This window comes from Mizuhopecten yessoensis, unplaced genomic scaffold (genome assembly GCF_002113885.1).
Source record: "Mizuhopecten yessoensis strain PY_sf001 unplaced genomic scaffold, ASM211388v2 scaffold10591, whole genome shotgun sequence".
NCBI lineage: Eukaryota > Metazoa > Mollusca > Bivalvia > Pectinida > Pectinidae > Mizuhopecten > Mizuhopecten yessoensis.
In genome coordinates this window covers 521,283-547,348 of record NW_018408623.1, presented here as the reverse complement: position 1 = coordinate 547,348, position 26,066 = coordinate 521,283, and the positions used below count along the sequence as shown (strand labels likewise).

The window sequence follows — 26,066 nt, the reverse complement described above, 5'->3', positions numbered from 1 at the left end:
CTAGATAATAAACTATATGGCTGTACAGCTAGATAATAAACTATATGGCTGTACAGCTAGATAATAACCTTTATGGCTGTACAGCTAAATAATAAACTATATGGCTGTACAGCTAGATAATTAACTATATGGCTGTACAGCTAGATAATAAACTATATGGCTGTACATCTAGATAATAAACTATAAGGCTGTACAGCTAGATAATAAACTATATGGCTGTACAGCTAGATAATAAACTAAATGGCTGTACAGCTAGATAATAAACTATATGTCTGTAAAGCTAGATAATAAACTATATGGCTATACAACCAGATAATTAACTATATGGCTGTACAACCAGATAATTTACTATATGGCTGTACAACCAGATAATTAAATATATAGCTGAACTGCTAGATAATAAACTATATGGCTATACAACCAGATAATTAACAATATGGCTGTACAACCAGATACTTTACTACATGGCTGTACAACCAGATAATTAAATATATAGCTGAACTGCTAGGTAATAAACTATATGTCTATACAACCAGATAATTAACTATATGGCTGTACAACTAGATAATAAACTGTATGGCTATACAACCAGATAATTAATTATATGGCTGTACAACCAGATACTTTACTATATGGCTGTACAACCAGATAATTAAATATATAGCTGAACTGCTAGGTAATAAACTATATGGCTATACACCAGATAATTAACTATATGGCTGTACAACTAGATAATAAACTGTATGGCTATACAACCAGATAATTAACTATATGGCTGTACAACCAGATACTTTCCTATATGGCTGTACAACCAGATAATTAAATACATAGCTGAACTGCTAGGTAATAAACTATATGGCTATGCAACCAGATAATTAACTTATGGCTGTACAACCAGATAATTACTATATGGCTGTACAACCAGATAATTAAATATATGGCTGTACAACCAGATAATTTACTATATGGCTGTACAACCAGATAATTAAATATATGGCTGTACTACTAGATAATTAACCATATGGCTGTACTTCTAGATAATTAACTATATGGCTGTGATAATAAATGATTGTCTTTATGGCTGTACTACTAGACCATTAATTATATGGCTCAACAACTAAATAATTTACACACTGGCTGTACATCTAGATACAAAAAACTATATGGCTGTACATCTAGATACAAAAAACTATATGGCTGCACATCTAGATGCAAAAAACTATATGGCTGTACATCTAGATACAAAAAATTATATGGCTGTACATCTAGATACAAAAAAACTATATGGCTGTACATCTAGATACAAAAAACAATATGGCTGTACAACCAGATAATTAACTATATGGCTGTACATCTAGATACAAAAAACTACATGGCTGTACAACCAAATAATTTACTATATGGCTTTACTACTAGATAATTAACTATATGGCTATACAACCAGATAATTTACTATATAGCTGAACTGCTAGATAATTAACTATATGGCTATACAACCAGATCATCTACTATATGGCTGTACAACCGGATAATTTAATATATGACTGTACAGCTAGATAATAAACTATATAGCTGTACAACCAAATAATTTACTATATGGCTGTACTACTAGATAATTAACTATATGGCTATACAACCAGATAATTTACTATATAGCTGAACTGCTAGATAATTAACTATATGGCTATACAACCAGATCATCTACTATATGGCTATACAACCAGATAATTAACTATATGGCTGTACTACTAAATCATTAATAGTTTCACTGCACTTTTAAATAATAAACTGTTTGGCTGTAGTTTAAGATAATTAACTCTTTGACTGTACAACCAGATAATTAACTGTTTGGCTGTACTTTTAGATAATTAACGATATGGCTGTACTTTTAGATAATTAACTGTTTGACTGTACAACCAGATAATTAACTGTTTGACTGTACTTTTAGATAATTAACTATTTGGCTGTACTTTTAGATAATTAACGATATGGCTGTACTTTTAGATAATTAACTATATGGCTGTACTACTAAATCATTAATAGTTTCACTGTACTTTTAGATAATAAACTGTTTGGCTGTACTTTAAGATAATTAACTCTTTGACTGTACAACCAGATAATTAACTGTTTAACTGTACTTTTAGATAATTAACTATTTGGCTGTACTTTTAGATAATTAACGATATGGCTGTACTTTTTAGATAATTAACTATTTGGCTGTACTTTTAGATAATTAACTATATGGCTGTACTACTAAATCATTAATAGTTTGGCTGTACTTTTTGATAATTAACTATATGGCTGTACTTTTAGATAATTAACTGTTTGGCTGTACTTTTAGATAATTAACGATATGGCTGTACTTTTAGGTAATTAACTATATGTCTGTACTACTAAATCGTTAATAGTTTGGCAGTACTTTTAGATAATAAACTGTTTGGCTGTACTTTTAGATAACTAACTATATGGCTGTACTACTAAATCATTAATAGTTTGGCTGTACTTTTAGATAATAAACTGTTTGACTGTACTTTTAGATAATTAACTATATGGCTGTACTACTAAATCATTAACTGTTTGGCTGTTCTTTTAGATAATTAACTGTTTGACTGTACTTTTAGATAATTAACTATATGACTGTACTTTTAGATAATTAACTGTTTGGCTGTACTTTTAGATGATTAACTATATGGCTGTACTTTTAGACAATTAACTGTATGGCTGTACTACTAAATCGTTAATAGTTTGGCTGTACTTTTAGATAATTTACTGTTTGGCTGTACTTTTAGATGATTAACTACACTGTATTTTATTTTCCTGCTATAGTTATAACTGCTGTATATGATTGTCCTACCCAAGTCTGACATACAAGAGATTTTATTGCATGGTTAACCTTCTGAGAAAAACAATATAGTTTTATAATAATGATAATTATCAGTATTGAATGTACATTAATCGAGACTGCAATATGCAAAGACGACCTTCGTTCAAGCCAGTTTTGTTCCCATCTAAATTGAAATTGCTTGTAAAGCAACTGGATTTGGTCCAATTGAAAATGTGTCCCCTTAAAACATTGGCAAGACAATGATGTGCACATTTTAGGGCAGGGACTGTTACTAAACATCAAAAACGATGATTACTACAACAAAGTCTCATCTATTCTTTCAAGAAATCTAATGAGTAATAATAATAACATTTGTTACCTTTCGGACGGGTGCCTTGGTATCAGGTGCTGGAAATCTTTTACGTGTCCAAGAAGGGAACTTCTCATAATACGTATCTACATAGTACTCGTCAGAAACCTCCCTTGTACTTCTCAGAAGTAATTGTATCATATCTGCAAAAGAAGTCACGGTAATTTGAATCAAATAACTTCATGTAATTTACAAATACACACATAAGTTGTGATCCGCCTAATGGCCTTGCTCTCTTTGCTGCGGCTGGATAGCGGAAGCAGTATATCAGGATTCTACGTTATTTGCTACAGTCATTGCCACATTTTGGGATTTTAATATTTCTGCATTCCTATCTATACGGTATATTCCAACGTTCTTGTCCTTGCACTGTATATTAAGTGTAAGATACTTGTGCGGTATTTCACCTAATACAACCATTATTTCTATTACACAATATAGGATTTATGTGTTATGAAATGCAATATTTTCGTGTGGTCCAAATGTTGTGGTTTCCCGACAAAACACCATTTCGTTGGTACATGATTTCATGGATTACGAATACCCACTCAAACGGAAAATTGCTTCATATCTTCGTGGACCTCGCGGATGAAGCAAACAGCGCCGGCGAAATCAACGAAATTTGAAACCCCACAAAAATTAGTACTTTCCGTTATATCATCAAGGTATTAGAACTAAACGGTCATAAACATCAGGAGAAGGAATAAGTTATTCCTTATATACAAAAATAGTTTATCTCCTGGACGTCTTTGAACTTATTCGTATATACCATTATCGACATTTTCAACAGTATATCGTATAAAGTTGATTTTTAAGGGATCATTATAAACCCTTGATAAACCTCATTATAAATCGCCTTCAATATTATGAAGGCTGGTCTACTCTCGTTCTTACCATACTTGTCATCCGTAGGCTGTGATATGTCAATATTCAACAGTGGTATGCGTTGCCCAGATTTATCGGAGGAAGACAGAAACACTCCTGTCACCGATGGAACTGATGACATGACCCCGGCGGGCACAGCTGTGCCTGGACTGGCCACATGGAAGCATCTTGACCACTCTGAAAGATTTGTTATTGGATAGCATCAATTTCTGAACAGCTGAAACGAAGCTTTGTACTTCAGGGGGATATTATGGTCAAAGCATTTTTCTTTTTTTCTTTTTCTTCTTTACTTCTTTCCTTTCTTTTTTTTTATGTTTAGAAGATATACCATGGTTATTGTTTGCAATCTTTCTAAAGGGCAGTGCCAAAAAACAGGCCTGAACAGGAAGATCAAACTTACCATCTCTATACCAGGCAGTGAGGCTGAGAGGTGGATCAGATTTATTACCCATATACAGGCCTGTATAGGTGAGAGGGATATCAAACTTGCCGTCTCTATACCAGGCAGTGCTGCTGATATGTGACTCAGATTTATTACCCATATACAAGCCTGTATAGGTGAGAGGAACATCAAACTTACCGTCTCTATACCAGGCAGTGCTGCTGAGAGGTGGATCAGATTTATTACCCATATACAGGCCTGTATAGGTGAGGGGGATATCAAACTTACCGTCCCTATACCAGGCAGTGCTGCTGATATGTGACTCAGATTTATTACCAAGATACAAGCCTGTATAGGTGAGAGGAACATCAAACTTACCGTCTCTATACCAGGCAGTGCTGCTGAGAGGTGGATCAGATTTATTACCCATATACAGGCCTGTACAGTTGAAAGGAACATCAAACTTACCGTCTCTATACCAGGCAGTGTTGCTGAGAGGTGGTTCAGATTGATTACCCATATACAGGCCTGTATAGTTGAAAGGAACATCAAACTTACCGTCTCTATACCAGGCAGTGCGGCTGAGAGGTGGATCAGATTTATTTCCCATATACAGGCCTGTACAGTTGAAAGGAACATCAAACTTACCGTCTCTATACCAGGCAGTGCTGCTGAGAGGTGGTTCAGATTGATTACCCATATACAGGCCTGTACAGTTGAAAGGAACATCAAACTTACCGTCTCTATACCAGGCAGTGCTACTGAGAGGCGGTTCAGATTGATTACCCATATACAGGCCTGTATAGGTGAGGGGGATATCAAACTTACCGTATCTATACCAGGCAGTGCTGCTGAGAGGTAACTCAGATGTATTACCCATATACAAGCCTGTATAGGTGAGAGGGATATCAAACTTACCATCTTTATACCAGGCAGTGCAGCTCAGAGGTGGTTCATACTGCTCTCGTTCCTGTCATAGCAAAATCATGAAAAACATTATAATGCGGATGTTTCCTTGCTACATAAAATGAACGGTTCTTTATTACATAAAATAATATAAAAAAACCTGATTTAAAGCAAAAACAAGCTGCACATTATGTTTTGGTATTGTGTACGCTCTTCGTTACCGGATTGCATTTCCATGAAACGGTTTACGTTTCGCCATAATATATGTTGGTTTCTAACCAGTCAACCCCGTCCTATATATAGTATATGTCTTTGTTATAGATAAGGTATCATTACTTCACAAGATACTCCGGCGCCTGCTTATAGTATTTATATCAGGAAATAATTAGAAAACTGCACCCAATCAATACACAATCACATAAATCATTATAGGTGTGAAAGATAAAAGTTTCAATAAAGATATATATTTTTTTCTTTGATGAAATAACGTAATATGGCGTCATCTGTTTTCTATAGTACCGGTATATCATACAGTGAGACAAACGGTTCCTGTCAATATACGGGACAAGACATCTTCAAAACTCTAGAGTTACATTCACTTACGTTCTCTGCATCAATTGACTATGTCATCAAAACAATCAAAATTGAAGAATTAGAACAGTTTGATTCTTTGATGTACATCAGTTCACAAAACTTGCGCGGCAGCATAGCGGTAAAATTGACTGACTTTATGTCGAGTGACGCTTCTTTGTAATTTTCGGTTCCAGCGGTGTAGGGAACGTGAGTGAAAGTAACCCCACCATCATCAAGGATGGAGATAATACAAATGAATATCGTTCATACTGAATATTATATAACAATAACGTGACACAAGATTGAATAAAATCAGAATCAGAATTTAAATGGGAGACAAAACAAATACACTTTAACAAGCTTTTATTACAAGTGCAAATATCGTTTGAATAACTTTCTTTCATAATTATACTGTGTGAAAATGCACATGTATCGTCTTGCATGTACTATTGTACACAAATTCCCAAAAACAAAAAAAATGATAAATACAAAAATGACGTCTAATATGGCGATTGTATTTAAATGAATAATAAAAACAAATTGAATGGGGAAAGAAAAATAAAGTGTATATGATTTATATTGACAACACAATATGCTGTTAAGCAATTATTTGCTCATAATGTGTTAACATGAAACTAATTTATGAATATTACACAAGGAAGATAAATTTCCAACATACATATATACGTCGCAGGATTAACCAGCGACAGTGTCGTCTACAGATGTTAATTCATATGGATAATGATGCTTTCTCTGTTACACGTTTAAAGTGATGCAGGTGTATACATATTGGATGTTTCTTAGACACGAAACCAAATTGGTGACTGAAATTAAAAGTTAACTTATTCCTGTTATCTGATACAATTAAGTGTTTTAGTTTTTTCGCATTAGATTTCAAAGCTATATAAGAACAAGATACACCAGGAAACATATCGATTCAAAAAAAGCTTAAGCTACTGCGCATGTACAACATTCCTTTAGATATATGATATCATGGTCAGGTAATGATAATTTATTTCTCTATCGCGTAATACAGTGAATAAATTAAACTTGGTATAAAATAAAGGACAGTAGCATCAGTTTTTCCTGAAGTGATTGCCTCCTTTCTATTACAAATGTTTGACATGAACATCCATTCCATAGAGAAAGTGTTGAACTTTATCTGTACTGTCGGTCTTATCAATTATCCTTCATTGATGGAAGCAACCATGCTGTATATATAAGTGGAAGCATGTACAGTGTAAGAGTTAGTATGAACAGTGTTAGAGTTAGTATGTACAGTGTAATAGTTAGTATGAACAGCGTTGGAGTTAGTATGTACAGTGTAAGAGTAAGTATGTATAGTGTAAGAGTTAGTATGTACAGTGTAAGAGTTAGTATGTACAGTGTAAGAGTTAGTATGTATAGTGTAAGAGTAAGTATGTACAGTGTAAGAGTAAGTATGTATAGTGTAAGAGTTAGTAAGTACAGTGTAAGAGTTAGTATGTACAGTGTAAGAGTTAGTAAGTACAGTGTAAGAGTTAGTAGGTACAGTGTAAGAGTTAGTAGGTACAGTGTAAGAGTTAGTATATACAGTGTAAGAGTTATTATGTACAGTGTAAGAGTTAGTATATAGTCTTTATCAGCCCCTAAAGTCAAGCGAGTACTACAGGGGATCTGTTAAGATATCTTCTTATCCTGTTTTTTTTTTTTTTAATAATGTTCAACTGCTATTCCGAATATCAGTATATCTAAATACAGGTGGTTGCATCACTCCATAAAAGAAAACGAAAAGAAGAAGGAAATATACTGTGACAAGATATGGTACAGATGACCTGGCATTCGAAGCGAGAACAAGTATATGCTGGACTCTTAACTTTTCAACAAATTTGTCTTTCAGCTTTGATTTACTGTACAACATAAATGAATATCAAAATTAAATATTAGGTAGGGTACGTTTCCCTATTATCAACTTATTGTTACTTTAGAAACCCGAATATCCTAAATGATAACCTTTACTTACGCAATGTAAAATCAACTTGTTCCAAACCTAGGTATCTTAACACGTCTTAAGACGAAATATCGAAACAAGACATTTCGAAAGTATGTTGTGAATTTACAAATACTTTTGTATTTCCTGTTACCATATTAACATCTGAAACCCTAATACATACCATTATAGTTGCTAATTTTCAAGATTTTAATATCAGATTTCATGTTTTCTTTCAATTTTCTTCAGGTTTACTAAGCTTAAGACAATCGAACCCTTCGTGAATTGTGAGGACGCACTTATTCCACATCATATGAAACTAGTAAAGTAAGTGCAGATACATTGTTTGTTGATTAAAATGGTTTCTATTGCGCACAGTTTTAAATTAAGCTTATCTTTGGCGGTGAAATAACGTAATATGGCGTCATCTGTTTTCTATAGTACCGGTATATCATACAGTGAGACAAACGGTTCCTGTCAATATACGGGACAAGACATCTTCAAAACTCTAGAGTTACATTCACTTACGTTCTCTGCATCAATTGCCTATGTCATCAAAACAATCAAAATTGAAGAATTAGAACAGTTTGATTCTTTGATGTACATCAGTTCACAAAACTTGCGCGGCAGCATAGCGGTAAAATTGACTGACTTTATGTCGAGTGACGCTTCTTTGTAATTTTCGGTTCCAGCGGTGTAGGGAACGTGAGTGAAAGTAACCCCACCATCATCAAGGATGGAGATAATACAAATGAATATCGTTCATACTGAATATTGTATAACAATAACGTGACACAATATTGAATAAAATCAGAATCAGAATTTAAATGGGAGACAAAACAAATACACTTTAACAAGCTTTTATTACAAGTGCAAATATCGTTTGAATAACTTTCTTTCATAATTATACTGTGTGAAAATGCACATGTATCGTCTTGCATGTACTATTGTACACAAATTCCCAAAAACAAAAAAAATAATAAATACAAAAATGACGTCTGATATGGCGATTGTATTTAAATGAATAATAAAAACAAATTGAATGGGGAAAGAAAAATAAAGTGTATATGATTTATATTGACAACACAATATGCTGTTAAGCAATTATTTGCTCATAATGTGTTAACATGAAACTAATTTATGAATATTACATAAGGAAGATAAATTTCCAACATACATATATACGTCGCAGGATTAACCAGCGATAGTGTCATCTACAGATGTTTATTCATATGGATAATGATGCTTTCTCTGTTACACGTTTAAAGTGATGCAGGTGTATACATATTGGATGTTTCTTAGACACGAAACCAAATTGGTGACTGAAATTAAAAGTTAACTTATTCCTGTTATCTGATACAATTAAGTGTTTTAGTTTTTTCGCATTAGATTTCAAAGCTATATAAGAACAAGATACACCAGGAAACATATCGATTCAAAAAAAGCTTAAGCTACTGCGCATGTACAACATTCCTTAAGATATATGATATCATGGTCAGGAAATGATATTTTATTTCTCTATCGCGTAATACAGTGAATAAATTAAACTTGGTATAAAATAAAGGACAGTAGCATCAGTTTTTCCTGAAGTGATTGCCTCCTTTCTATTACAAATGTTTGACATGAACATCCATTCCATAGAGAAAGTGTTGAACTTTATCTGTACTGTCGGTCTTATCAATTATCCTTCATTGATGGAAGCAACTATGCTGTATATATATATAAGAGTTAGTACGTACAGTGTAAGAGTTATTTCGTACAGTGTAATAGTTAGTATGAACAGTGTTAGAGTTAGTATATACAGTGTAAGAATAAGTATGTATAGTGTAAGAGTTATTATGTACCGTGTTAGAGTAAGTATGTATAGTGTAAGAGTTATTATGTACCGTGTAAGAGTTAGTATGTACAGTGTAAGAGTTACTGTGTACAGTGTAAGAGTTAGTATGTACAGTGTAAGAGTTATTAGGTACCGTGTAAGAGTTAGTATGTACAGTGTAAGAGTTATTATGTACCGTGTAAGAGTTATTATGTACCGTGTAAGAGTAAGTATTTACAGGGTAAGAGTTAGTATGTACAGTGTAAGAGTTAGTATGTACAGTGTAAGAGTTATTATGTACAGTGTAAGAGTTAGTATGTACAGTGTAAGAGTTAGTATGTACAGTGTAAGAGTTAGTATGTACAGTGTAAGAGTTAGTATGTACAGTGTAAGAGTTAGTATGTACAGTGTAAGAGTTAGTATGTACAGTGTAAGAGTTAGTATGTACAGTGTAAGAGTTAGTATGTACAGTGTAAGAGTTAGTATGTACAGTGTAAGAGTTAGTATGTACAGTGTAAGAGTTATTATGTACCGTGTAAGAGTTAGTATGTACAGTGTAAGAGTTAGTATGTACAGTGTAAGAGTTAGTATGTACAGTGTAAGAGTTAGTATGTACAGTGTAAGAGTTAGTATGTACAGTGTAAGAGTTAGTATGTACAGTGTAAGAGTTAGTATGTACAGTGTAAGAGTTAGTATGTACAGTGTAAGAGTTAGTATGTACAGTGTAAGAGTTAGTATGTACAGTGTAAGAGTTAGTATGTACAGTGTAAGAGTTATTAGGTACCGTGTAAGAGTTAGTATGTACAGTGTAAGAGTTATTATGTACAGTGTAAGAGTTAGTATGTACAGTGTAAGAGTTAGTATGTACAGTGTAAGAGTTAGTATGTACAGTGTAAGAGTTAGTATGTACAGTGTAAGAGTTAGTATGTACAGTGTAAGAGTTAGTATGTACAGTGTAAGAGTTAGTATGTACAGTGTAAGAGTTAGTATGTACAGTGTAAGAGTTAGTATGTACAGTGTAAGAGTTAGTATGTACAGTGTAAGAGTTAGTATGTACAGTGTAAGAGTTAGTATGTACAGTGTAAGAGTTAGTATGTACAGTGTAAGAGTTAGTATGTACAGTGTAAGAGTTAGTATGTACAGTGTAAGAGTTAGTATGTACAGTGTAAGAGTTAGTATGTACAGTGTAAGAGTTAGTATGTACAGTGTAAGAGTTAGTATGTACAGTGTAAGAGTAAGTATGTACAGTGTAAGAGTTAGTATGTACAGTGTAAGAGTTAGTATGTACAGTGTAAGAGTTATTATGTACCGTGTAAGAGTTAGTATGTACAGTGTAAGAGTTAGTATGTACAGTGTAAGAGTTAGTATGTACAGTGTAAGAGTTAGTATGTACAGTGTAAGAGTTAGTATGTACAGTGTAAGAGTTAGTATGTACAGTGTAAGAGTTAGTATGTACAGTGTAAGAGTTAGTATGTACAGTGTAAGAGTTAGTATGTACAGTGTAAGAGTTAGTATGTACAGTGTAAGAGTTAGTATGTATAGTGTAAGAGTTAGTATGTACAGTGTAAGAGTTAGTATGTACAGTGTAAGAGTTAGTATGTACAGTGTAAGAGTTAGTATGTACAGTGTAAGAGTTAGTATGTACAGTGTAAGAGTTAGTATGTACAGTGTAAGAGTTAGTATGTACAGTGTAAGAGTTAGTATGTACAGTGTAAGAGTTAGTATGTACAGTGTAAGAGTTAGTATGTACAGTGTAAGAGTTAGTAGGTACAGTGTAAGAGTTAGTAGGTACAGTGTAAGAGTTAGTATATACAGTGTAAGAGTTATTATGTACAGTGTAAGAGTTAGTATGTACAGTGTAAGAGTTAGTATGTACAGTGTAAGAGTTAGTATGTACAGTGTAAGAGTTAGTATGTACAGTGTAAGAGTTAGTATGTACAGTGTAAGAGTTAGTATGTACAGTGTAAGAGTTAGTATGTACAGTGTAAGAGTTAGTATGTACAGTGTAAGAGTTAGTATGTACAGTGTAAGAGTTAGTATGTACAGTGTAAGAGTTAGTATGTACAGTGTAAGAGTTAGTATGTACAGTGTAAGAGTTAGTATGTACAGTGTAAGAGTTAGTATGTACAGAGTAAGAGTTAGTATGTACAGTGTAAGAGTTAGTATGTACAGTGTAAGAGTTAGTATGTACAGTGTAAGAGTTAGTATGTACAGTGTAAGAGCTAGTATGTACAGTGTAAGAGTTAGTATGTACAGAGTAAGAGTAAGTATATACAGTGTAAGAGTTATTATGTACAGTGTAAGAGTTAGTATGTACAGTGAAAGAGTTAGTATGTAAAGTGTAAGAGCTAGTATGTACAGTGTAAGAGTTAGTACGTACAGTGTAAGAGTTAGTATGTACAGTGTAATAGTTAGTGTGTACAGTGAAAGAGTAAGTACGTACAGTGTAAGAGTAAGTATTTACAGTATAAGAGTTAGTATGTACAGAGTAAGAGTTAGTATGTACAGTGTAAGAGTTATTATGTACCGTGTAAGAGTTATTATGTACCGTGTAAGAGTTTTTATATACAGTTTAAGAGTTAGTATGTACAGTGTAAGAGTTAGGATATACAGTGTAAGAGTTAGTATGTACAGAGTAAGAGTAAGTATGTACAGTATAAGAGTTAGTATGTACAGAGTAAGAGTAAGTATGTACAGTGTAAGAGTTAGTATGTACAGTGTAAGAGTTAGTATGTACAGTGTAAGAGTTAGTATATACAGCGTAAAAGTAAGAATGTACAGTGTAACATTTGTTATGTACAGTGTAAGAGTAAGTATGTACCGTGTAAGAGTTAGTATGTACAGTGTAAGAGTTAGTATATACAGTGTAAGAGTAAGAATGTACATTGTAAAAGTTATTATATACAGTGTAAGAGTTATTATGTACCGTGTAAGAGTTATTATGTAAAGTGTAAGAGTTAGTATGTACAGTGTAAGAGTTAGCATATACAGTGTGAGAGTAAGAATGTACAGTGTAACCTTTGTTATTTACATTGTTAGAGTTAGTATATACAGTGTAAGAGTTATTATGTACAGGGTAAGAGTTTTTATGTACAGTGTAAGAGTTATTATGTATAGTGTAAGAGTTAGTATGTACAGTGTAAGAGTAAGAATGTACAGTGTAACATTTGTTATTTACAGTGTAAGAGTAAGTATTTAGAGGGTAAGAGTTAGTATGTACAGTGTAAGAGTAAGTATTTAGAGCGTAAGAGTTATTATGTACAGTGTAAGAGTTAGTATATAGAGTGTAAGAGTTATTATATACAGTGTAAGAGTAAGAATGTACAGTGTAAGAGTAAGAATGTACAGTGTAACATTTGTTATTTACAGTGTAAGAGTAAGTATAAACAGTGTAAGAGTAAGTATGTACAGTGTAAAAGTTAGTATGTACAATGTAAGAGTAAGTACGTACAGTGTAAGAGTGAGTATTTAGAGGGTAAGAGTTATTATGTACCGTGTAAGAGTTATTATATACAGTGTATGAGTTAGTATGTACAGTGTAAGAGTTAGTAGGTACAGTGTAGGAGTTAGTATCAGTGTAATAGTTAGTGTGTACAGTGAAAGACTAAGTACGTACAGTGTAAGAGGAAGTATTTACAGGGTAAGAGTTTTTATATACAGTTTAAGGGTTAGTATGTACAGTGTAAGAGTTAGGTTGCACAGTGTAAGAGTTAGTATGTACAGTGTAATAGTATGTACAATGTAAGAGTAAGTACGTACAGTGTAAGAGTGAGGATTTAGAGGGTAAGAGTTATTATGTACCGTGTAAGAGTTAGTGTGTACAGTGTAAGAGTTAGTATGTACAGTGAAAGAGTTAGTATGTACAGTGTTAGAGTTAGTATGTACCGTGTAAGAGTAAGTATGTACAGTGAAAGAGTTAGTATGTACAGTGTTAGAGTTAGTATGTACCGTGTAAGAGTAAGTATGTACAGTGAAAGAGTTAGTATGTACAGTGTTAGAGTTAGTATGTACCGTGTAAGAGTAAGTATGTACAGTGAAAGAGTTAGTATGTAAAGTGTAAGATCTAGTATGTACAGTGTAAGAGTTAGTACGTACAGTGGAAGAGTTAGTATGTACAGTGTAATAGTTAGTGTGTACAGTGAAAGACCAAGTACGTACAGTGTAAGAGTAAGTATTTACAGGGTATGAGTTTTTATATACAGTTTAAGAGTTAGTATGAACAGTGTAAGAGTTAGGATATACAGTGTAAGAGTTAGTATGTACAGAGTAAGAGATAGTAAGTACAGTGTAAGAGTTAGTATATACAGTGTAAGAGTTAGCATGTACAGTGTAAGAGTTAGTATGTACAGTGTAATAGTATGTACAATGTAAGAGTAAGTACGTACAGTGTAAGAGTGAGGATTTAGAGGGTAAGAGTTATTATGTACCGTGTAAGAGTTCTTATATACAGTGTATGAGTTAGTATGTACAGTGTAAGAGTTAGTGTGTACAGTGTAAGAGTTAGTATGTTCAGTGAAAGAGTTAGTATGTAAAGTGTAAGAGCAAGTATGTACAGTGTAAGAGTTAGTACGTACAGTGTACGAGTTAGTATGTACAGTGTAATAGTTAGTGTGTACAGTGAAAGACTAAGTACGTACAGTGTAAGAGTGAGTATTTACAGGGTAAGAGTTTTTATATACAGTTTAAGGGTTAGTATGTACAGTGTAAGAGTTAGGATATACAGTGTAAGAGTTAGTATGTACAGTGTAATAGTATGTACAATGTAAGAGTAAGTACGTACAGTGTAAGAGTGAGGATTTAGAGGGTAAGAGTTATTATGTACCGTGTAAGAGCTATTATATACAGTGTATGAGTTAGTATGTACAGTGTAAGAGTTAGTAGGTACAGTGTAGGAGTTAGTATATACAGTGTAAGAGTTAGTATATACAGTGTAACATTTGTTATTTACAGTGTAAGAGTAAGTATAAACAGTGTAAGAGTAAGTATGTACAGTGTAAGAGTTATTATGTACCGTGTAAGAGTTAGTATGTTATTATGTACAGTGTAAGAGTTAGTATGTACAGTGTAATAGTTAGTGTGTACAGTGAAAGACTAAGTACGTACAGTGTAAGAGTAAGTATTTACAGGGTAAGAGTTTTTATATACAGTTTAAGAGTTAGTATGTACAGTGTAAGAGTTAGGATATACAGTGTAAGAGTTAGTATGTACAGTATAAGAGTTAGTATGTACAGAGTAAGAGTAAGAATGTACAGTGTAACCTTTGTTATTTACATTGTTATAGTTAGTATATACAGTGTAAAAGTTATTATATACAGGGTAAGAGTTATTATGTACAGTGTTAGAGTTAGTATGTACAGTGTAAGAGCTAGTATGTACAGTGTAAGAGTTAGCATATAGTCTATGTACAGTGTAACATTTGTTATTTACAGTGTAAGAGTTAGTATGTACAGTATAAGAGTTAGTATGTACAGAGTAAGAGTAAGAATGTACAGTGTAACCTTTGTTATTTACATTGTTAGAGTTAGTATATACAGTGTAAAAGTTATGATGTATAGTGTAAAAGTTATTATATACAGGGTAAGAGTTATTATGTACAGTGTAAGCAGTGTAAAAGTTATGATGTATAGTGTAAAAGTTATTATATACAGTGTAAGAGTTATTATGTAAAGTGTAAGAGTTAGTATGTACAGAGTAAGACTAAGTATGTACAGTGTAAGAGTAAGAATTACACTGTAACATTTGTTATAGTTAGTATGTACAGTGTAATAGATAGTGTGTACAGTGAAAGACTAAGTACGTACAGTGTAAGAGTAAGTACTTACAGGGTAAGAGTTTTTATATACAGTTTAAGGGTTAGTATGTACAGTGTAAGAGTAAGAATTACACTGTAACATTTGTTATAGTTAGTATGTACAGTGTAATAGATAGTGTGTACAGTGAAAGACTAAGTACGTACAGTGTAAGAGGAAGTATTTACAGGGTAAGAGTTTTTATTTACAGTTTAAGAGTTAGTATGTACAGTGTAATAGATAGTGTGTACAGTGAAAGACTAAGTACGGGCAGTGTAAGAGTAAGTATTTACAGGGTAAGGGTTTTTATATACAGTTTAAGAGTTAGTATGTACAGTGTAATAGATAGTGTGTACAGTGAAAGACTAAGTACGGGCAGTGTAAGAGTAAGTATTTACAGGGTAAGGGTTTTTATATACAGTTTAAGAGTTAGTATGAACAGTGTAAGAGTAGGAATGTACAGTGTAACATTTGTTATTTACAGTGTAAGAGTAAGTATTTAGTGGGTAAGAGTTAGTATGTACAGAGTAAGAGTTAGTAAGTACAGTGTAAGAGTTAGTATGTACAGAGTAAGACTAAGTATGTACAGTGTAAGAGTTAGTATATACAGTGTAAAAGTTATTATATACAGTGTAAGAGTAAGTATGTACAGTGTAAGAGTAAGAATGTACTGTGTAACATTTGTTATTTACAGTGTAAGAGTAAGTATTTAGAGGGTAAGAGTTAGTATGTACAGTGTAAGAGTAAGAATGTACAGTGTAACATTTGTTATTTACAGTGTAAGAGTAAGTATTTAGCGGGTAAGAGTTAGTATGTACAGTGTAAGAGTAGGAATGTACAGTGTAACATTTGTTATTTACAGTGTAAGAGTAAGTATAAACAGTGTAAGAGTTAGTATGTACAATGTAAGAGTAAGTACGTACAGTGTAAGAGTGAGAATTTAGAGGGTAAGAGTTATTATGTACAGTGTAAGAGTAAGTATTTACAGTGTAAGAGTTATTATGTACAGTGTAAGAGTTAGTATGTATAGTGTAAGAGTTATTATGTACAGTGTAAGAGTTATTATATACAGTGTAATAGTTAGTATGTACAGTGTAAGAGTTAGGATATACAGTGTATGAGTTAGTATGTACAGTGTAAGAGTTAGTATGTACAGTGTAAGAGTAAGAATTACACTGTAACATTTGTTATGTACAGTGTAAGAGTTATTATGTACCGTGTAAGAGTTAGTATGTACAGTGTAAGAGGTAGTATGTACAGTGTAAGAGTTATTATGTATAGTTTAAGAGTTATTATATACAGTGTAAGAGTTATTATATACAGTGTAAGAGCTAGTATATAGAGTGTAAGAGTTATTATGTACCGTGTAAGAGTTAGTATGTACAGTGTAAGAGTTAGTATGTACAGTGTAAGAGTTAGTAGGTACAGTGTAGGAGTTAGTATATACAGTGTAAGAGTTAGTAGGTACAGTGTAAGAGTTAGTATATACAGTGTAAGAGTTAGCATGTACAGTGTAAGAGTTAGTAGGTACAGTGTAAGAGTTAGTATGTACAGTGTAAGAGTTAGTAGGTACAGCGTAAGAGTTAGTATATACAGTGTAAGAGTTAGTAAGTACAGTGTAAGAGTTAGTATATACAGTGTAAGAGTTAGTAGGTACAGTGTAAGAGTTAGTATATACAGTGTAAGAGTTATTATGTACAGTGTAAGAGTTAGTATATAGTCTTTATCAGCCCCTAAAGTCAAGCGAGTACGACAGGGGATCTGTTAAGATATCTTCTTATCCTGTTTTTTTTTTTTTTAATAATGTTCAACTGCTATTCCGAATATCAGTATATCTAAATACAGGTGGTTGCATCACTCCATAAAAGAAAACGAAAAGAAGAAGGAAATATACTGTGACAAGATATGGTACAGATGACCTGGCATTCGAAGCGAGAACAAGTATATGCTGGACTCTTAACTTTTCAACAAATTTGTCTTTCAGCTTTGATTTACTGTACAACATAAATGAATATCAAAATTAAATATTAGGTAGGGTACGTTTCCCTATTATCAACTTATTGTTACTTTAGAAACCCGAATATCCTAAATGATAACCTTTACTTACGCAATGTAAAATCAACTTGTTCCAAACCTAGGTATCTTAACACGTCTTAAGACGAAATATCGAAACAAGACATTTCGAAAGCATGTTGTGAATTTACAAATACTTTTGTATTTCCTGTTACCATATCAACATCTGAAACCCTAATACATACCATTATAGTTGCTAATTTTCAAGATTTTAATATCAGATTTCATGTTTTCTTTCAATTTTCTTCAGGTTTACTAAGCTTAAGACAATCGAACCCTTCGTGAATTGTGAAGACGCACTTATTCCACATCATATGAAACTAGTAAAGTAAGTGCAGATACATTGTTTGTTGATTAAAATGGTTTCTATTGCGCACAGTTTTAAATTAAGCTTATCTTTGGCGGTGAAAGTCTTAAACCATTGCCACGCATTTCGTATCAATGTCAAGCGTATGTGTAATGTTTACAAATACTATCTGGGTATGGTTTCTTTTATATCCTGACTACAATACACAATTACAATCTAACCAACCTTCTCGCAGCTACACCACGTGGGTTGACATTCCGGGTGGCTTCCAATCGAAGTATGATCACAGTTGTCCGAGCTGGTGGTCAAACTGACCAGTATAGTCACTACAACCGCAGGATGTATAACTCGTCTTGTCAACATGGTGGCTGTTTGTGTTCGTCTGCTTATAGCAAGGTGACCTTCTGTCTCCAATGCACTGAAGCATAAAGCAATCATCCCAGCCGACGGCGGGTAGATATACTGTGACACGATCAGTGACATCTTATGGTCACCCAACCTCCCTTCCCTTTATGAAATATGACCGAGTAAATAGCTTCGTATTCATGAGTGGGTAGAAATCCTAAATCATTTACACATATATAAAAAAATAAAGGAAATGTTGCATGGTAAAACCCAATATTATTCTATAAAAACAAAATTCAGTCCACGTAAAATAAAAATAAAAATCGTCTAACAAAGTGCAGTAACAACGTAACGGATGTACTATATAAAACTGTTTTCATGAAAGAAGTGTTTCGATAAACGTTACACTGGTAACTGCCTCGATAAGGGTGTAATGAGGTGAAGAAATTGTGGATGTATGATTGCGACTGCATCAGACGGTACATTTTTATATAGTTATGACAACACTCTATATATTATAATATATCCCTGACTTAACGGAATCACTTATATTCATTTCCCGACAACTTCTTCCATCTTCAAAGTTTAAAGAAAAAATGGCCTATACTTATGTAAATCCTTTAATGGTTTTAAACATTTAGTTTAAAGTGGAATTCAACGCCTTCTGATGCATTGTATGTGGTCAGAAGATATTCTCCAGTTGCTTCATGGTTATTTATGAAAAGAAATTAAGGAGTTGATACTTCCTGTCCCCTGACCGAGAAAAGCCAAAATCCTCATACTTGTTACTCACTGCTGTTTGCTTGAGGTTCAAATTTTAAATGGTCGCCGGTGAGGACTTCGAAGCTCGTTGTCATAATATTGTGACCGTGTACCGGAGTGTCATGTTATCCTGTCAATGTTATGACATTGACCGAGTGCCGAAGTGTCATGCTATCCTGTCAATGTAATGACATTGTCCGGGTGACGGAGAGTCATGATATCCTGTCAATGTTATGACATTGACCGAGTGCCGAAGTGTCATGCTATCCTGTCAATGTAATGACATTGTCCGGGTGACGGAGTGTCATGATATCCTGTCAATGTTATGACATTGTCCGGGTGCCGAAGTGTCATGCTATCCTGTCAATGTTATGACATTGTCCGGGTGCCGAAGTGTCATGATATCCTGTCAATGTTATGACATTGTCCGGGTGACGGAGTGTCATGATATCCTGTCAATGTTATGACATTGTCCGGATGCCGAAGTGTCATGCTACCCTGTCAATGTTATCACATTGATTGGTTTCCAGGATGTCATGCTTCCATGTCAATGTTATGACATTGATGGGTTGCCGGAGTGTCATGCTATCCAGTTGTTGTGATGACATTGACTGGTCTCCGGAGTGTCATGTTTTCCTGTCAATATCATGACATTGACCGGGCGCGGAGTGTCATGCGTTCATATCGATGTTATGGCATTGGTTGGGTGCCGCAGTGTCATGTTATCCTGTCGAAGCTATGATATTTTAGTTTAACTTTAAAATGGCATTTGACTATCTGTCATTTAAAGATATCTCCTCCAAATGACCTAAGCATGTGGCGAAGGATGCAAAGCCCATAACAAACAGATTTGTTTCTTTTGTGTTTTTGCTGTTTACTTTCAGTGGATATATTGCAGAGTGTTTATATTGAGCTGGTGTCAACTCGACCCTTCAGACATCAGTCATTGAGAAGAGCAAATGTTAATATCGGTTGATTTTGCAGAATTATAGCATAGTGAATGACGGAGGCATCAGAGTTATTCTCACGATTCAGTATTGCCTGATAAAGGGTTAGCAATCGCTGGGAAAAAAGGAGTGGAAAATCTTTTGTTACTACAAGTACATAGGTCTGTGTAGCATGCAAAGCACAGCATAATGAAGTTAAACGTTATCGTTCGATCTGGGTGAGTACACAAGTTGTAGAAGGGTCAATACAAACCTTGTATACATGTCAACAAGGGCTAAACATTTAAGCTCTTCATTCAAAAGTCAAAAGTAAGGTACTTGTTAAACGGATATACTATCTCAGCGATGATTTGCTTCTCATTGAGGGGAGAAACAAAACTTATTGCGATACAACCTTCTATGTAATCTTGTGGATCCCACACGCCCCTCTATAAAAGTAAGTCTGGTGTGTTTGTTATACCTTTGTGAATAACACTTAAAACTAATACAAATGTCGCTACAAACTTTTAATGAGCACGGCTTGACTGATAGGTCGACTGAAAGGGAAAAACAATGATTTGTATGCTACATATGATCCAGACGCAAGGATGTTCATAATTTGAAAATTTAAGTCAAAGCTGACTTTACCAACATCAAGGGAGATGGAACAAACTTTGGTCGGATATGACAACTTTGGTGAAAAGCAGGATACAAAATTTTGTTTTTAGACAATTACACAAAAAATGGCTAATACAAGAAGTCCTAAATTGAGATGCTTATAAAAGCAGGTTTCACTGTACTAACTTACCGTGGAAATGTTATCCCTCACTGTACGCTGATAGCTCTGACATACCTTACGGGTCATCAGGCTGCTCTAGTAGATACACGTAAACATACCGTAAACAACACTCAGTTCTGTCTGTAGTGTCAGTATTGTGTAATAATCTCAGATTGAGGTGTTAGTTAACTAACAATTTCGTCAGCAGTTCATAACATGTAATGACACTCGATACATGACAGGCTATATAATCTAGATCTTCAGTGTTGAATAGAACATTACTGAGTCTATGGACAATGTATACAGGGTATAAACGAAACTTCTGACTGGAACTCAGCGTAGTATAATGACAATGTAAAGAGGATGATAAATGATAACCGTTTGACCGAGTTTCAACCAATCAACTTACATTTAAGTGGGGCTCAAAAACAGTCACCGACCTTCACATTACGCGTACTGTTGTATTTTTCGGTTTAGTTTTTGTCGTGTCTATATTTCAATTCAATTTTATTTTCTGACTTTCTGTTATTTTTCAGAACAGTCACTGCATTTAAATGGTTATGACCTGTAACCTTTACCACATATGATAGAAATAGTGTACGTGTCCGCGTTTTGTCCGTCTACAGATGTCATATATAGATCGAAGAGTCGGTGGACATGTCCTGGAAGTCCCTTGAAGTAATAGATTATGTTCATGTATTTGGACGCTGAACATGATGTAGACGTTAATGATATTGTAACCTATATAGGAAATATTACTATATTGATACAGCCAGTTTTCAGGCCAAACAATACCAGACCATGTTTTCAGGTCATTAACGACGTTTTGTCCGCCATTAATTGTTGTTAGGTCCATGTTTTCGAAAAGAAAAGTTTAGATTAAAACGGAGTTATGATGAGAAGTATTTTCCAACAAATATAATTTATTGTGATAATTGATACAGTTCACTCTGTTCGTTTGATTTTGTTTAACATGCTATCAACAGGTAAGTTTATTCAAATACGTGTCTCCATATGTGTAATGTGTGTGTCCATGTGTGTATTTGTGCTGGAAGCAGGGTATGTTGGTGTATTTGCCTCCTTGCGATAGCGCAGAGCTGATGCCGACTTTAGAGTGCTACCTCACTGAAATCCAATGCCAAAAGCACCCAACACAGTATTCCCTCCGGTCAATGTGATAACTCGACAACCAGATGTTGTAATTACCTTATATGATGAATGTTTAGCAGGAAATAACAACTATCATTTTTAAGGACATAGGATGACCCGGCCTGGGCGGAAACTGGGCGGAAACTCTCGCAAATCTATCTATGTGTACACTTCACTCGTGCAGTTTGATACGTCCAACGATAATATATTGCCCATGTCTGATGCCTTTCAATATTACATAAACATAGACTCCAATTCTGTGCTCAAGCCAAATTTCTTGTTCCGGTGTAAATCAAATAACAAATAACTTTATTTATGAAATGGAAGGATATTTTTGGAAATACTTAAAGCCAAAAACCATTTTCAAAGATAACACATGCCTTTTTGAATGTGTCTTATCATTTAAACGAGTAACAAAAAAAAGTTGGTTAGAGCACAGAATCCATACTTGGACGGTTTAAACAATACGGGCCCTAAGTACGCTAGCTCTTGAACATCAGGACAAATATAAGTATCCGAGTATGCTCTACAAGGTAGGAGTGCTTTCTTGCATTGCATAATATATTATCTTGATTTCCTACCAATTCACGATGGAATAATACACAAGTCTTAGACCATGGTTAACAAAAAAGTCAAAAAAATATATACATGTTTGTTATAGCTTAGTTTGGTGAAGACGTTGGACTGTGCTTAACGAGATTAAAATAGATAGCGCTGGCGACCCCGTAGGTATTAAAGATGTTCAACTGCTCGTCCGTCCATATAAGTAACATTACCACTACAATCACATATAATACAAATGTACATGTCGTGCAACACTGCATGGTTGGTATTACATAATATGTATTCGCGGGGGGTTTAGTTTCGCTTTTATCGCGGTCGCAAAAGTTAGCGAAAAAGAATATCCAGCGAATATTAATACTATGAATCATACTTTCATGTGAACATATGTATTTTCAATATTCAGACACAAGAAGTACAGTATTTTACTCATTTTCATAAAAAAAAAATTGTGAAATAAATCACACGAAAGTACTTTCGTGAGCTGGATAATTCTACGTGGCCATGTTGCATAATAATTAATCCTCGCAGACGGGAAATCGTTAAAATCAACAACTATACAATATTTTAGTTAAAATTGTTTTGCTTAACATAATGCAAAACAAAATAAAGCAGTTCAATATTTAAATATGCCATTCCATGGCTTAACGTGTTAATATGTTGGCAGATCAACCTAGATGAAACATTGATCCTGTCCTAGCCAAAGAAAAAAACACAATAATATTTTGTTTTTATCCTCCACCTCCTCCCTCTTTTTGATGAACTGTCAAACACTGTAACTTCATTTGGACGCATTGGTACCTGCTTGGTCAGACATGGCTATAGCTGTGTTAATTTATTTCTGAAATCCCTACGGTTTTTATAAGAAATAATAATGATAAAATTAATAAAATACAATCAAGTATTCTGAGTGTAAAACATCAGCGGGGCTTGACCGAGATTCGAACCTTGTATTTCAAATAGTTTTACTGTACTCTAACTGACCGAGCTCCCTAGTTAACAGAAGTGCCATGATCCAAATCGGCTACAGCTCTATCCAACCGGAAGTTAAAGGGAGATTACTGTATATACGAAACACCACAGCGCAGTGGTACAGGGATCCTCGACTTATTCATGTTATCCGTATGGCTCCGTTTATTCTCAGCATTTCCTGGCTTAATATATCAATGTCTGAACTGGTTATCTCTGGGTGACCGTGATCGAGTCTCCGCCCAAAATGATGACCTTCGACCAGGTCATCTCTTATTGGCAAACTGCTAAAGTGCCATTCGTCAGATGTTTGATTGTCATTGTAGCCAGGTGATGACGGTACATTAAAGGACTGCGTGTGATTGTCCATTTCATAGCACATTTCATGATGGACAGGGCAACAGTTATTTTGTATCAGAGGTCGTCGAAGGTCGTCCTGACTGTATGGACGCATAGCCCACGGGTCGTTTGCAGGCGTTGGGACAGGTAGTGTTAAAGCTATAGCCATGGTACGTCGAAGATGTTGAATCTCTGCAGAATTTCCGTTAACGTTTTTGAGCTGAGGCCGGAACTGTTTTAGAATGTTCAGGCAATGCCTTTTTTGTTTGTCATGGATGTATTTTAACATATCTGTACATCCATTGTTCTGGTTCCACATAAACACTTTGTATATATCAGGTACCGTGGACAAGTCTGTTTGCGAGAACCAAATAAATGTGATATTTTTGAAACGTTTAAGCGTCCGTTTTGAACACAAATTATTGACGAAAGCAGAAGAAACGTGATGACATTTGATAGCAATGATGACGTTGTCGTGGTTTTGGAATCCAGCTTTGGTGGATAAATCTTTTACACTGTCGCGGTTAACAGTAGATACGACCGCAGTATCAAAAAACGGATGTATGCACTGCTGCAATGCCAATGATACATCTGTATGAATCTTCTCTTCGCACGAGTTCAAAATGTACACCTTAGGCTTGTGGTCTACCAAAGTAAAACAGAAAAGGAGATTAACATAATAGTTAAGAGTACGCCGATAATCATTTAATAATATAATAATAATATAAACATTTATATAGTGCTCTACATAATGTGTAAAATCACTCTAAAGCGCTTTACAACATATGGATACATGTAATAGTATTAGTTACATTTGATAAACAAAAAGGCTTATAATCACCATTATACATTAAGCAAGATAATCATCTCAATGTGCACATACATGAATAAATAAAGGGTGGAATGTACATGACGTCTTGGCAAAGAGCCTTAAATGCAGATTCAGTTATAATGAAAGATAGATAAAGTAAGTCTTTATTACATTTTACCGGTGAAATATTAGAAATTATAAGTGTTAGAAAAAAATGTATCTTAACAACAGTGAAATTAAACGAAATGTTATATTTTCAGATGTGAATCAAAATGGCATTTTCTATTTATTTAATGCAAAACCGCAGATTTTCGGCAAAGCTTCAATTGAAGCAACGACCTGATAAGCTATTGTTTTAATACATCTTTGATACAGATACTAAGTTACATGTATAAGCACACCTACGTATCAATAGCAATTGTAAGCCATTCCTACATTGTATCAGCAGGAAACGATAGAATTGTGTTGAATAACATAAAATGGCGGATAGCCCTGTTGTGAGACATGACGTCATTAGAACATGGCGTAGAATATTCCCGCAATTTTCATATAGCAACATTTTCGTTGGTTTATTTTTAAAATTTTATAAATAGAAAATAAATGGTTTCCCCTATGCTTACCAGATATACTACACTCGTACGGCAGAATATACCGACATTTTTCACTCGTGCGTCACTCTCGTAAAAAATACCGGTATTCTGCAATACCTATATTTGATGTTGAATGGGCAAATATTAAATATCCTCCATATAACAGCTTCATTTTGTTTATTAATTTACCAAAAAGCATGAAATATTAGTTTAAAAAGGTGTCCAGTTTAACAAATATTGTACATCATATGCTTATCGGTACGAGTTAGAGAGTGTTTCTTAAACTTTTTTTTTATCTAACACAATTCATGTCGTAAAGTAGAGACAAAAATACCAACAGTTACATATAACTTTCGTTTTTAACCATCGCTAACCTTTATCATATTCACCGGTGTGCTTTTAAAGCATCGAGACTTACACCAAAGTATACGATTTGATAATAAGTATAGCGCTATACAAGGGTTGATGATATTCAAAATTTAAAAAAACAATTCAATTCACCAAAATTTACCTTTTGACAGAATACTTTCTGCAGGTCTATTTCAATTTACCGACAGTTTGGTACAATATTTAAAAGTTTTTCGTATCCAGTATATTATATTTCTGAATTATTTCAATTAACGAAATATAAAAAAAACTATTGCAGAAATGAACATAGGAGACTTAACTTTATTACCCTTTTCCATAACAAAAATAATAAAGAGGAAAAAAGACGCATAACAATGAATAAAAAAAAAAAAAAAAAACAAATACAAAAGATAATAAACACCAAAATATCCATAATGGGAACTCAAAGTCGATAAACCAAGGGCAAAATGTTAACAAAGGAAAGAGATTCACCCTTGAAATGAGAATAAGAATATATGTTACTAAACGGTAAGTGTCTTCTGCTTCATCGACGACACCCGCCATGTAAGTCTAGGTCAAGTCCAAGTAATGTCA

General features: G+C 34.0%; 2 protein-coding genes across 6 annotated transcripts in view; both read right to left on the bottom strand.

Moving 5' to 3' along the window:
* The window catches only part of LOC110461231, a 25,225-nt gene extending 6,701 nt beyond the window's left edge, over positions 1 to 18,524 (bottom strand). Inside the window, exons 1-4 of the mRNA XM_021514620.1 lie at positions 18,120 to 18,524; positions 5,380 to 5,431; positions 4,089 to 4,256; positions 3,204 to 3,337 (exon numbers count right to left, since the gene is read on the bottom strand). Coding sequence (XP_021370295.1) covers positions 3,204 to 3,337; positions 4,089 to 4,256; positions 5,380 to 5,431; positions 18,120 to 18,377 — 612 coding nt within the window. The 5' untranslated portion in view covers positions 18,378 to 18,524. The remainder of the gene's footprint in view (positions 1 to 3,203; positions 3,338 to 4,088; positions 4,257 to 5,379; positions 5,432 to 18,119) is intronic.
* The window catches only part of LOC110461229, a 21,946-nt gene continuing 14,167 nt past the window's right edge, over positions 18,288 to 26,066 (bottom strand). For 4 of the 5 annotated variants that reach the window (XM_021514616.1, XM_021514618.1, XM_021514617.1 and 1 more), the window contains one exon: positions 20,110 to 24,368. In XM_021514616.1, the coding sequence (XP_021370291.1) occupies positions 23,527 to 24,368 (842 nt within the window). In that variant the 3' untranslated portion in view covers positions 20,110 to 23,526. Of the gene's footprint in view, positions 18,313 to 20,109; positions 24,369 to 26,066 lie in introns of those variants that run through there. The other variant, XR_002464098.1, reaches the window with a different exon arrangement.